General features: G+C 40.7%; 1 protein-coding gene and 1 long non-coding RNA gene across 2 annotated transcripts; one reads left to right on the plus strand and one right to left on the minus strand.

Moving 5' to 3' along the window:
* The first annotated feature begins 376 nt into the window (after positions 1-376).
* Positions 377-13,955, plus strand: PLA2G4F (phospholipase A2 group IVF). The gene is made up of 20 exons (XM_053475517.1): positions 377-664; positions 3,147-3,219; positions 4,027-4,163; positions 4,612-4,740; positions 4,849-4,889; positions 4,978-5,020; positions 6,001-6,064; positions 6,645-6,814; positions 6,919-7,032; positions 7,136-7,173; positions 8,279-8,414; positions 8,960-9,096; positions 9,198-9,420; positions 9,675-9,789; positions 10,200-10,337; positions 10,997-11,104; positions 11,540-11,731; positions 12,116-12,282; positions 12,468-12,654; positions 13,409-13,955. Exons 1-20 carry the CDS (start codon positions 542-544, stop codon positions 13,636-13,638), a joined length of 2,565 nt encoding a protein of 854 aa, XP_053331492.1. The 5' UTR covers positions 377-541; the 3' UTR covers positions 13,639-13,955.
* LOC128505210 (uncharacterized) lies at positions 12,306-12,531 on the minus strand. The gene is made up of 2 exons (XR_008355551.1): positions 12,442-12,531; positions 12,306-12,336 (listed from the first exon to the last, which is right to left on the minus strand). It is a non-coding gene; the product is annotated as an uncharacterized LOC128505210 (long non-coding RNA).
* Positions 13,956-14,580: the final 625 nt, after the last annotated feature.

Below are 14,580 nucleotides of genomic sequence, written 5' to 3' on the forward strand. Positions count from 1 at the left end.
ATGCTGCCTCCTGCAAGACAAGCCAGGCACAGAGTGTCACGGATTACCACCACTCCCAATACTCCTCAGTGCCTAAAGGGGGTTAGAGGGGTGGATAAGGTAATATATAGTATATACACATATAACACGTTTATCGGTAAAAAAAAAAAAAAAGATGAATGTCTGCCACCGAGCGCTGAGAGGGTTAAAATGGCTCTTTCTAGCCGCCCCGTTGCAGTAAGGTGAAACGGTCAGTATAGACTATGTATTTGTACTATATACGGTCAGTATAGACTATATATATTTGTACTACATACGGTCGGTATAGACTATGTATTTGTACTATATACGGTCAGTATAGACTATTACATACGGTCGGTATAAAATAACGCACTGTGCTGTCACATTCCTTCAGCCACACCCACTCCGTCCGACCTTATAGTAGTCTCCTCAGGCCACGCCCACTTACCTGTGCCATCTGATGTCCATTAATCGTTGTGTCCCCGCCCGCTCGAAACCTGACAGCGGCTGCCGTTCCGGAGCTCCACGCCGCTGAGCCCCCATGTTCCGGGCCGCATTCAGCCGTCTGTCCGTTCGGGCTCTGCCGGCTGTAGCTGCCGTGCTGCTGCGACAGAAAGAAAACGAAGCGAAAGAGCGACGCGGGAGGAGACCGAGGAGCTGGAGGGTAAAGCATTGGGGTGGGATAAGGGCAAAAGGGGAGGCGCTGGAAGGAAAGGCGGGGATGTGTGGTCGCCTGCATGTGAATGTCATTTAATAGCGGGAAAGTCAAATGGTATAGTCAGGCACTTTTTACTCTTGAAGAGTTAATATATCTTGTAATCATTATATAAAATATGTCAGAGATGTAACAAGAAACCACAAGGCGCCAGTGTGAAGATTACCCCGGCCCGCTGACTTCACAAGCAACATGTCCCACAGTGTCACATTTGTCCCCCCAACAGCCTACCCTTGCCAACTTTGCCCCCCCAACAGCCTGCCCTTGCCATCTTTTCCCCTTCAGCAGCCTGCCCTTGCTCTCTTTGCCCCCCAACATTCTGTCTTTGCCCCCAACAGCCTGCTCTTGCCCTCTTTGCCCCCCAACAGCCTGCCCTTGCCCTCTTTGCCCCTCCAACAGCTTGCCAATCCCCTCCAAAAAACCTGCCTGTGCCATCTTTGTGTGTGTGTCTGGGTTTGTTGGTATGTGTATGTAGGGGCATGTCAGCATTTTAATCCACCCTTGCAAAAAAGTATATATTTCACTCGGAGCGTTTGGACACTTATCATGGAACCAGTTAGTCACCAGCCCCTGGCAAAGGGAGCAGTTGCCTTAATTTTAGTTTCCCCCCAAACTTTCCGTACTTTTTGTTAGGATTGTTTGCACAGATTACATTTAACTGCAGAAAAACCCACCAAAACATATTCAGCTCCATCATTTTAATCTACTGGGCACACTACACGACCCGCTCATTCCGCTGCGCAACAGCACACAGAATAAGGCTGGGTAGGCCATAGAAAATAAGGTGTTAAGTGCACTATATACACACACATACAGAGTTAAGATGAAAAAGATACATTTTCACAAGCATGCCAGCCTTTTTTCTCGTGCACCGGCTTTTATGGGCCACAACTCCCATCACCCTTATCAGCTTGGCTGTGGGTCATGGTAGTTGTAATCCACGACAGCAGGTTCTCAAGAAAAGGTTGGCATCAGCCCATTCCTAAAAAAAAAATGTTTTTATTTGTTATTTGCAAGGGAGGGGGTTGTTGTATATATACAGTGCCTAGCCTAGGGTCACTGACGCCTAGGTGCAAACAATTTTCTGGCGCCCCCAGGTGGCTGTGGCAATATTGCAAACTCCTCCCCTTAACAAGCATCACCCATTTCTTACTCCACCTCTTTGTACCCCCCACCATGTAACATGTCACTCACATTGCCAGCGTTATCCCCAAACAGCTTGTCTGTGCCATTGTGGGCCCAAACAGGTAATCCGTGATACCTTTGCCCCTCCAACAGCATTATACAATAGACGACATGGTATGACATATCGCCTATTACTATATACTGTGTCAGACATTGATGGTGATACACCATACCTTCCATCACTATATACTGAGCCAGACACTGGCAGTGGTACAGCAAAACTCCTATTATCATATCAGTACTTTAATATCAATGTGCTGGGCCATTGGTTGAAGCTTTCCTAGTTTTTACACTGAGTAACTGTATTATGTCCAATAATTATACGTTATTAAGGGCCAGTTTAAGTATATAAAAGGACCATCTAGAAGAAACTATAAAAGGTTCGCCCATCAGAATGCGCAATTAAGAATATGAACATTGATTCATCACAGATCAACAAATTAAATTTTTGTGGCGTTAACAAAGCAAGAATCTAAAAACAAACAGAAAACTACCAAAGTGCGATCAAGTAAAAAGCCCTGGAACCCAGATTGCATCCACTGGACTTGCCCTAGCACCCAAGTTACAGCTAAATGACATGCTCAGTACCCAGATTGCACATATAGGACATCCCGCAGCACCCAGTTTGCAGACATAGGACTTGCCCCAACACCTACTTTGCACTCAGAGGACTTGCCCAGCACCCAGATTCCATGGGAACTGCCGCATCCTCATTATCTCTTTGCTATATGTTTCTCTTTATTTTATTTCAATATTCTTACTACCCCCTTCTCACTATCTCCCCTCTCCCCCCCTTCTCCCCCTTCTAATTATCATCTCCCCCCTTCTCACTATCATCTGCCCTCTGCATTGTCCCGGATTGAGGCTTGACCCGAGACTTAAAGTCCCGTTGCAGGACTGTCCTGTGCAATTGTGACGTGTGGTCACCCTAAATCTATCATGATCAGACCTTGAAAGTAAACTTGCCATCTTAATTATGTGTTATAAATTGCTATTTGGGCCCTTCCTGCAGGGTTGGCCCTTCTTAATACAGTGAAGTTTTTTAAGTAGAAACCAGGAAATCCCAGCCATAATTAATAAACGCCAAAGTGTTCCAGGAATCTCCGATGCGGGGGAGTCTCTGTGTCTTCAATACATAGCATTACCACAAACCAGAACATGGAAGACTCCCCGCAAGTGCAGGCTTTTTTTTTTTGCACGTTTTTACTGTTTCAGGAAACTCATGTACAAATCATTGTCATTACAGAAAGAAACGCATCCGTATTATAACCTGAGCGTGAAGGTGCTGAGAGCCAGAAATATACACGGAGCTGACCTGTGTAAGAAGAGGATTTCTGCTTCCCTTTTTCTTTTCAAGTGCCTCCTAAGGTCCAATTTTAAGATATTCGGAGCATAACACGTGTAGCGCTGAGGGCAATTTGTATGATCTTGGCCAGTATGTGAATGTACAAGTCAAGATCTGGAACAAGGGGGACCGCAAGTTACTCCAGAACCAGTAACCTGTGTGGACATGCTGTAGAAGTCCAACGTGGGATTCGGGCACACACACACAACTTTTGGGTTTCTCCAAATATATGTTTACTAGATATGAGCTATTTGTGGAATCCATCAGTTGTGTGACCTCTGGGGCTCTAGCGGCACAACCCTTCGGAGTTTACCCTCTGTGCCGTTTTAGTTTTAATTCTGGGTTCCTGAGCTGGTTTTGCCTGGATTTACACCTGAGAAAGATTATACTTCCAATCCATGCTTGGGTTCTCTCCTGACTAAATCTTTTACTGTATTTAACTATTCATTATTTGGGATCATCTCATCCTTTACTGCAAAAGAAGTTAATTGGGGTCAAACCTATTATTTTCAACCTATGCTTTAAACTCACTTTAAAATACAAATAAACCATAACCAATGATTCAACTCTGGGGATGTATTGAATTCTATATTAATATAAATTCTATATGGCTTTAGTTTGTATAGCTCCTTTTTGTTTGTTTCTCTCACTTACATTTTGTTTAAGTGATTTATTACCAATTCAGCTCCATCATCCATTCTCCTCTCTATTTTCACTAAATGCTTTATTCTGTTTTAATTTTTTCCTTATGTTTATCATACTCTCTGTTTTCCCTTAAAAGTATCGAAGGCAGACTGCTATGTGCAGTTACGACTTCCCACTGCATCACCGATTGCTTCTAGAACGAAGGTCATCTACAATTCCAGTGACCCTGAATGGAATGAAACTTTTCACTATCGTATTCATGGAGCTGTCAAGGTGAGACTATCGGGAATCAAAACCCCAGGCGTTACCTTTGGCTTGTACCCAGGGCTGCCATCAGAGGTACATCCAGTACCCATGTATGGGGTTTGTTACAGACCCCCTCATGATCTGCTACCCGTGTCTGTGTCTACCGGTGCACTTATATTACACCTAAAATAATTACATCCAGTATTACGAAACACATGGGGATAGTCTTCTCGATGTGATTGGTAATATTGGGTAAGATAAGCAGCCCATTAGCAGTGGGACACCAAGAGGTTTGATCGCCGTCATCTAGGCTGGACGAGGGCAGGATATGTCAGTGGTCATGCCAAAAAAAGTTTACCTGTGAATTAAAAGTCATGCAACAATCTATATCAAGTAGCACATCTCATATGTAGCTTTTCAGACATATCAGTAATAATAGTATTTATTTGTGTGTCATGCATTCTGTATTCCATAGAACATTCTCGAGCTGACTCTGTATGACAGAGATGTTGTGGTGGATGACCACCTCTCTTCTGTTGTGTTCGATGTGGGAAACATTAAGCCCGAGGAAACCATCAGACGAGCCTTCAAGCTGAACACAAAGGTTAGAGGATCGGTGGGAGATAGTTGTGCCTCTGTGAATACCTGTAATGGTTCTGTAAGTTAACTTCCTTTAAAATGTTCTTTCCTTGTATGTTTATGACTTCCCCAGAACAAAGAAGTGTTAGAAGTTGAGTTTTTCCTCAAGAAAAGGTGAGTATTGTAGAGCTGGTAGAACAATTTCAAGGACAGATGGTTCTTGAAAGCATCAATAACATCAGATTGGTCATTTTGTTTGCAGCCCAGAACCACCCACCCAGATTATCACTAATGGAGTTGTCGTGGTAAGTGGACAAGCCTAAATATATTGCTTTATTACTAATGGTGTTTCAAAGTGAGACGCAGGTGATCTTGAAGTCAATGGGGTCCAGTGTTTAGCTTTGCCGTGTTAGGAGAGCCTGAAGGTGCACCCCCAGTGCCTCAGCATACTTATGCCATGTCTCATACGTGTGCACATAATGTTGGGGGATTAGCTAACTCTAATACAATGTACGGCAAACACTATTTTGTGTTTGAAAACATTAAGCTGAGTAAACTATAATAAAACAGTGCCTTTACCACGATGCTCAGCCAACTAGTTGTAGTTCACAATAGGTAAATAAATGCCTTAGTAGATATTAAGTTGATTGCATCTTATATAGAGTATTTAAGGAGCCCTCCTGCCCCCACATCTAATTTTCATCACTGCCTGTAAATGCGAAGAGGCACATGTCGGCTTAACGTGTATGCGGTAGTTGAACATCCATCATGCGGGTTCAGTAGATGCAGGCAGGGGAGAGCTTGTATTTGGTTCATGCAGAATATAGATACTAAATTAGGAACTGGAGTGTCTATGTAAATAATTTTATATGACAGGGGTAGGGTGTATGTTTTAAGAAGCCTGAATGAAAAGATAGAGGGGGCATCTCTAACACAATCAATCCTGAAGCCAAAGCAAATAAAACATTGCACAGTTAAGTAAAAGAGAAGTGTTGGGGATACATGTGCCCCCAACTCTATGGCATGTACCTTTCTTATCAGTTTGTAGAACCTCCTCCGTCCTGAAAGCTCTTTACCATCTTTCTGCCACAGATCAACCCGTTCTGCTTCTAATTTCTTCACTTGGAGGTCCAAATTCTCCACAAAATCCATAACGCTGGATATATAGATATATTGTTATTTAGTCCCTGCTAACTTACTTTCCTTGCGGTTATCATATCATCAATATGATTAAGCTAACATCACGGGAAAAAAAACAACTGAATCTAGTTTTAACATTTTCCAGGCTCATCCCTGTCTGTGTATTGAAGGAAGAATCCACCAAGGACAAAAGCAACATGGAGAGAAAGGTCGTTTTCACTGCTGAATTCACTAGAGAAATTGCAGTGACACTCAGAAGGGGCACTCACACTAACACATAACCAGACATTTGCACATCACACACATCAGGACATGCACACAGACACTCATCACTAAAACACACACAGACAGCAACATAACTAGACACTCAACACTAACACACATGACACCCAAACTAACATACCCAAAGACACATGTTCATACAGGAAAAACCCCACACACACTCAGAAACATACCCAAACACACACTAACATACCCAAACAAAGACACATGTTTCTGGTTTTTAGTTAGATTTTTGACAATTGGACATGTCCAGTTACTCAGGGAATGATTGCCCACCCAGTAGGTCAGGTTTTACCCACTGGCTAAGTTTGTTGGAAGTTGCAGACAAGATATGGCGTACATCTTATCCTTTCATATGGACGGAATCTGCATGGTTGGGTATTAATCGTTGGACTTCCAAAGTGTGATGTTCGGCATCCATACTGGACGTGACCGTGTCTATTGGGTCATAACGGACTTAACTGAATCTAATGCCTTAACATGGACATGTCTCTTATAACCCTTTAGGGGATCGTCTCCTGAAGCTATCAGTGCCTGGTTCTTATGAAAAGCAAATCTGTACCCCGTTTGAAAAATCAGCACCTTGCAACGAGGGAATACCTTTTCTGTTCCATGTGGATAAAGACATGAGCCCGCAGCTTGACGTCTACCTGCAGCAGACTCTGCGAATTGGACAGGTGAGGCATTTAAACGTATGTTAAGACAATATATTTAACGTATGTTAAGACAATATATTGAATGAATAAACAGCATAAAGGTTTGATTCTGTGTTTCTTATAAGGATGACCTGGCTCCTGAGCTTGACAAACAAGTCTTGATAGTGGGTGAAGGATCTCTACCAGTTTCATCCCTTCATGAAGGGCAGGAAGAAGAGATAAATCTCCCTTTGTCCAAGGTAAAACAATTATTTTTGTGTTTAATACATTAGTTCAGTTTCCAGCAATAGTTTGTATGCCTATGTCTACTGCTTCAAAATCCACTTTTTCTTTTGGTTGCAGGACCAAAAGCTTGGGATGAATTTGAAAACAGAGGAGCTGTGAGTTTAAGAATACACAATTCCTGGTTGTTGGGTGTTGGGTTGGTAGTATAGTACATTAGACTTGTGCGTTCGTTTTTGTACAAAGTTTATTTTATATTTGCCTGTTTCGTGGGTTGAAAATCAATGAAAAGGAGGGCGATCTCTGACGAAACTGAATTGCAAAAGGGATGAAAATTTGTCATGATTCGTCCATTTGTTGCCACGTGTAGCCGCCATTACAAGCTGTTTTGGCACCATTGTAAAGGAGGAGAGCCTTTGTGGAGCTGTGATTGATGGGTCCAACAAACTTTTTTCTCTCTGGCCAATCAGCATTCACAAGGGACAAGCATTAGATATATAAGTGTGCTGTCGCCATTTTAACTTGTCAGTAGCAGCAGTTACAGACTGATGGGAGTTGGAGTGTGAGACAGTGACATTTAGGGTCGCAGAGGCTTTTTAGCAGAGTTAATGTATTTTAGTGCAGAAAATGTACCGTTGTGGGGTGGATTGGAGAAGCTGTAGCGACTGCTGTAGTGCGTTACACAGACTGCAGCAGACATTTTTTTCCCTGTTCCTGAGTAGAGTTTAGTTGATTAACACAGTTGCCCATTTATGCTGCTAGCCAAACCTGTAATCTTTCTATCATATCATCTATTATTCTTCATTGATAGATAATGGTGACAATATAATATGTATAATGTGGGAAATCAGTCCTGCTCCATCTGCCAGTGTCTAACTACCCAGGCTCAGTGCCCTACTACTACTACTGCCCCTCTGTGACCATCCTAACTCTGAGGGAACCTCTTTTTGACCAGAAGGTGTTAGGGATCTCCTCTTTTTGGAACACCCTGCAAATGTTGTTTCCGAATCAAAAAAGGGCCCTGAATTTCATCTGAGCTGAACAGCCGGAAAATAAAATTTGTTGCCCAAAAACGAACACTGGCAAAACCTAAACAAAATTTGGCTAAATCGATTTTGCTCACCGTGCACATGTCTAATATACATCATCAACAACCCACATACATGTATGAATACATTTAACCCATTTTTTACATGTAAATTAGCTTTTATTATTGCAAAAATTACCCGGATTTGCAGTTTTTTTTCTTATTTTCGAGGTCAGCTCCCAGGAGCTTGATGTGCGTCTTGGTTTTGATCTGTCTAAAGGGGAGAAAACCTTTCTTGAGAAGAGAAAGGTAGTCGCCTCCCAATGCCTTGGAAAGGCTCTACAGCTGAGCAGAATCCCTAAAACAGAAGAGGTGAGATATCCAACTACATTGAAATCAATCACTTAAAATGGCTCCAAACTTTAATTCTACTTTTTAGATTGTAACAATGGAACATGACAATGACATTGCATACGTGCCAAATGTCCCTTTTTAGGTTGGACATTCCCTTGTTGCTTCCTGAATTCCCCTGTCCCTCTTTACAAACCTGAATGTTCTTCTTTTCTAGGAGAACATTGGTTGTGATGCTTAATGCTAGGGAGTACTGTGATACACTTATATCCCATTTACACTATGGATGACTATGCCTAGGGGGTACGCCATGCGTCTCTTCCAGTTGTAGACATTTCCATTTGTTTTCCTGTAGAATTTCAATTGTATTATAGTTTTAAATTGTCTTATCATTTAAATAAATAAAAACTAGTATGATGCAGTAGTTTGTAGCGTGGATAGCTAATGTAAATTCCACCCTTATTATTATAAGATGTTTTGTTATTTTTTTACTTCATTTGGACTTGTATGACCATATCATGTCTGTCTAAGAAACATATTGTAAGCAGATACATCTCTACTCTTAGGTTCCAGTGATTGCTGTACTGGGTTCAGGAGGAGGAACTCGAGCGATGACCTCGTTCTATGGAAGCCTGTTAGGACTTCAGGATCTGAACATACTGCACAGTGTCACATATATCTCTGGGGTGTCGGGATCAACATGGTATGGTCGGAAAATGCAGAACGTGTGTACAGTTACAGGCTTGACCACAATATGTTGTGTTAGCAACAATATCATAGAGGTTATTGTCCTTATATGTTTAGGTGTATGTCTACGCTTTATGAGGACCCTGACTGGTCACAGAAGGACCTCAGAGATCCGATCAGCAAGGCGAGAAACTTTGTAACAGCCAGCAAGGCAGGAGCATTCTCACCCGAGCGGCTGCGACACTGTACACAGGAGCTTATGGCCATGGAGAAAGATGGCTATAATGTCAACTTCACTGACCTGTGGGGCCTTGTGATTGAATACTTCCTGCATCAGAAGGTATATCATCCAGGGTGCACTGGCAACACCTTTACAGCAATATAGGTCATTGGTGAGAGCCAATTTTAGAATACTGTGTCTGTTTCCTGAGAACATGTCTTTGGAAGAACATAATCTAAATGATAAAAGGAGTTATTAAAATAGGAATATCTGAAAAGATTGGGGTGAATGAATAATGGGTTATTCATAGCTATTATATACAGTAACTACATACCTCCTTGTGTTACATCTCCATGAAATATAATGTGTTCTAGGATAACCCGGCCAAACTGTCAGACCAGCAGCAGTGCGTAGCGAGAGCTCAGAACCCTTACCCTATCTATGCTGGAGTCAATGTCCGAGTGAACATTAGTGGTGGAGAATTTGCAGGTGAATCACAGGACCAGAAATTGTAACATAGATTCTCAATAGGTTTACAACTAAAAGTGGATACACTTAGTACTTTTTTGCCTTAAAAAAGTTGGGAAGATGTTTCGCCAATATTTTTGTGATGAAGAAGTTGAGGTCTGTAAGCATGATCAAACATTACTTTTAAGAGCATATTGCAGGTCAATATATGTTTTGCTCTACAACATGTTGCCTATTTCATGTGAAATGGAGTGCTTCTTAGAATGTATCTGTAGCTCTGTATAATTTATGACAATGCTAAAAAAAAAAAAATAACCAGCTGTGACTGCAATATAAAGCCTGCAAACATAATTTGGATATTCTTTTTACTGATTTCTAATGATTTTAATACAGTTACCCTCGTTAGCTGATCATTTCTTGTGTTTCATTAGAATGGTGTGAGTTTACACCCCATGAGGTTGGATTCCGGAAATACGGAGCCTTTGTGCGCGCGGAGGATTTTGGAAGCGAGTTCTTCATGGGGCATCTCGTTAAAAAAAGAAAAGAACCTAAAATCAGTTTCCTACAAGGTGAGCACATTTAAAAAAAATGGGTCTGTGTGCATTTACTGGGAAATACCACCCGTATTATGCACACATCCCACAATGGAAGCTGACTGCTCCTCCAATAATCTCCACTTTTATGTGCATTTAGTAAAACATATGTTGATTCTTGGGTTTTGGGATGGTGGTTCTGTATAAAGATCCGTTCTGGTGTAAAGTGGCATAAATGAAGGAATGTTTCTCTGGTTCACATAGTGATTACACATTTTCTACCAATTCCCACCATATACACAGCCTCTCTGTATTGAAAGGATGCACACAAAATTGATGATATCCTTTATTTATTCATAATCAAGTGTGTTATGGTTGTTTGGCCTTGGGTACTTTATTAGTTTTCTGCAACAGCGTTTTGTATTTCAATGTCATAGACATTACCAAGGATTCTTTTCTTGATCTGTGGATGGGTTGTGTCTCCATGCTTTCAAAAATCCTTTTCGGTTTCTATGGCAACATTCCATCACCGTGTCATGTGATAATTAGTTGTTTCTTGCAAATATGTACTTCATTAAACATTTTTCTTTTCTGGAAAGGGTTTAGGGTATTCATATTATGGAAGCCACTGTCTGCAATATGCACTTGACTAAAGAAGTGTCAAAAAGAACATTTATGCAATAATATTCTTGCAGGTGTTTGGGGCAGTGCATTTGCTGCAAATCTTGATGAGATATGGGCTCGGGCTGCTGGCACGGGAATTCGCTGGCTCAACTCTTTGACGGATGTCATAAAAGTAATAGGTATGGATGCATCTATTATGTGGGGAAAAAATACTTAGACAATTTATATGCTCTTTATATAAACAGTGAAAAAACAGGAAAAAACTAGCGTACACATGGTACATACGCGCCAGCGTACACATGATACATATGCAGTATAACCTCTCATCATGGGTGCCCACAGAAATGTTTTTTTGCCCCCTATTGCAGAAGCTCATATCTCTTACACGTATGTACCAAACAAATTACCTCTTAATGAAAACTGTTTTAATGCACTGTGTGCCAGTTTTGTTGTTAATGGCATATTTATTATTTTTCCCAAATGCAAAATTTTTATCCTGTTTGAGGATTCTTATTTTTAATTTTTGTATGTGTTAACTTCTCTGGCATTATAAATGTTTGTCTGATTGATTGTTGACAATAACAAAGCATAAAACGCCATTTTTATTGTTTCAGATGACTGTCGTAAATTACACTTCCGGGATTTTCGCCTACAGACTCGCCTGGTGATGCCAGGGGGAATCGTGTCAAGCATATTCCAGGAATTCTTTAAGTCTCGATTTACTGCTGCTGAGCTATATAATTTCACACGAGGTCTTTATCTCTACAAGAACTATGTCGGAGTCAGAGAGTTTGTGGCATGGAAAGGTAAATATTTCACAGCTGTGAACTGGATTTTCATTAATATTAATATTCTTTGTATTAAATGATATCCATCAGTTACCAAGCATATTCACAGAGTTTAACTTTAAGTATTTTATGTTAAAAATACCATCTGAATGGGGACCCAGAAACATGTACTGTTTTGAGAATGTTGAAATCTTTATTTTTTCTTCTCCGTGATTACTTTTTTTTTTCGAATGTTCTTGGTGGTACAAATACTATCTAGGCTTTTTAAACTAAAAATAAAATAAATAAAAATGTATTTTATGTACCAAAGTCAGAGAGGATTTTGTTTTTGTTTTTAATCTGCCAATGATTAATCACATAGGCCAGATGATAAAAATGTCATAACATATTTTTTTCCTTTAGGGAATCACCTGGATGCTTTCCCTAATCAGCTAACTCCAATGGAGGAAAATCTGTACTTAGTTGATGGTGGCTTCTCTATTAACTCCCCTTTCCCACTTGTACTGCAGCCAGAAAGAGATGTTGATGTTATTTTATCTTTCAATTACTCTTGGGATGCCCCATTTCAGGTGAGTTCCAAAGAATGGAAGTCTTATGCTATGCAAAGAAGGCACCTTATTCAACTGAGGTTAAACCAGGAAAAAAAATGTCCCAATGTGAGAATTATATGTGTTGTTGCAGCAAGCATATAGTGCATGAAACAATTGTTCTCGGTGCTAATTTTTCACTTTTCTTTTGTTCTTCTGAACATCAGGTCCTGGACCTCACCAAACAATACTGCAGAGAGAGGGGCATCCCATTCCCTGATACAACCATAAGTGAGGAGGATGAGAAACTCCCAAAGGAGTGTTACGTTTTCATGGATAAGGACGACTCTGCATGCCCCATAGTGCTTCACTTCCCAATGGTCAACAACACATTTCGTAAATTCAAAGCACCAGGTATCACTCCTTTTTGCTATAGTATAATATATGCTCCATTAGCGCTGGTAACATTCAGTTGGGATGATATAGGATGTTATCCTTGCTAGAGCAGTGTTTTCAGTATTAGAATGGCCATTGACCATTTGGGCAGAGGCATCATTGGCTGAGGAAGCAAAAAACACAAAATACAACCCTTAATTTATTGTAAAATTTCATGGAAAAAAGAGAAAACAATCCCACGCCAATTAATAATTATATGTGATAATGTTTTGGGGCTAACATACATAGTTTGATGCAGTGCCGTATTTGGTGGGGGCAGGGTATGCCGTTCATCAGGGGGGTGCCACACTGTCACACAGAGGTCCCAAGTCTTGAGGAAATTCCCTCTCTCTCTCAATGTTGTCTGTCCACCGCTTCCGCGCCCCTGTCTCCATTCCCACAGCTCTTTTTCTTCTCTTGTCTCATCTTCTTCCTTCTGTCATCTTTTTTCATCTTCTTCTCTCGAGTGTGAGTTCCGTCCGCCAGGCCTCCCAAAGTACTTCCGCAAAAGTATAAGTGTAAGAGTGAGTGAGTATGCGGATGTTTTTATGTTTTAAAGTGGGGGTTGCCAAATATACTTATGTCAGATATGTGCAGAAATGACTGCTTGATTGCGTGGTTATTATATTAAACTGAACGGCATGGTGAGGAGATGCTCTGTCTACTGAAGTAGGTGGAAGTAGTTGTTTACGGGGTCTCACTAATTTATTTGTCTCATTTTTGTCCCTCACAGGGATTGTTCGTGAGACAGAAGAGGAAATAAGCAATGGTGACTTTTCTCTAACTGAAAAGGACTCTCCATTCCGGACAAAGAATTTCACTTATGAGCCAAATAACTTCGACCAACTAATAGAAGTAAATCGGTATAATGTACTGAACAACAAGGATCAAATTTTGGGTGCCCTTACGGCTGCTTTGGCAAATAGAAAACATAAAGCAACCAGGAGATATTCTAAAAAATAATACATATTTAAAGAAGTGCCTTCATCGTCTGGCACTTTCTCCGTTCTCCTAAACAATGGATAACTTACAAAAAAAGAGATTGCTTAACAGGGAGGCAAAATTATGCAGCTGATGGAAACGGGAAGTTAAGATCGCTGCTCCCGTGGTACATACTTTGGTCCATTTCGCAGATATATATTACATGTTTCAATTGGTACACATTAATAATTTTGTGTTATTGTACTGAGCTGTAAAATGTAGCATTTGGGAAAAGTGACTTTTGTTTTGGTTCATCTTCTGCACACAAATATTTTTATAAAATTTTTACTGTTGCATAAGACTGTTTCTGTTCTGTATACTTTGGTTTCAATAATCAAAAACATTTGATTTGATACATACATATTTGTAAAATAAATTCTCAGATATTTATTAAAGGGAAAGGAATTGAGGTTGATATGAAAGTGGATTACTGAAAAAAGGTCAGTCTAATGTTCAGAATGTTCTACCTTTTAAAATTTGTATTTGTTTTGGTGATTTACTACCGGCACATTAGCAATATGAATAAAATAAACACATTTAATAAGCAAGTACGCCTTCTCTTTCATCATTGATGAAATCACAAATGTATTAATACACTAAGTAGATTTATTGGTAGACGTGCATGCACTGGCATAACTACAGGGGCCCGGAACGACCTCTGTCTTCTTGTACCGGTTCAAAATTGTTTAGAAAGGGCCTGATTCAAGTCGGAAGGGCCCTTTCTAAGCTATTTTGAACCGGCTTGGGGAGACAGGAACATATCTGGGTCATCACGTGACCCCGCAGTGAAACCGAGGCTGCTTGCACACTGTGGGAGGTGCAGTGGCGACTCTAGAAACAATATATAGGGGGACACACAAGATACCACAGTCAAACAGGGGGGGGGGCAATAATAATTTCCACCATTAAATCATACCACTGAAA

This window comes from Spea bombifrons, chromosome 9, assembly GCF_027358695.1.
Source record: "Spea bombifrons isolate aSpeBom1 chromosome 9, aSpeBom1.2.pri, whole genome shotgun sequence".
Classification (NCBI taxonomy): domain Eukaryota; kingdom Metazoa; phylum Chordata; class Amphibia; order Anura; family Pelobatidae; genus Spea; species Spea bombifrons.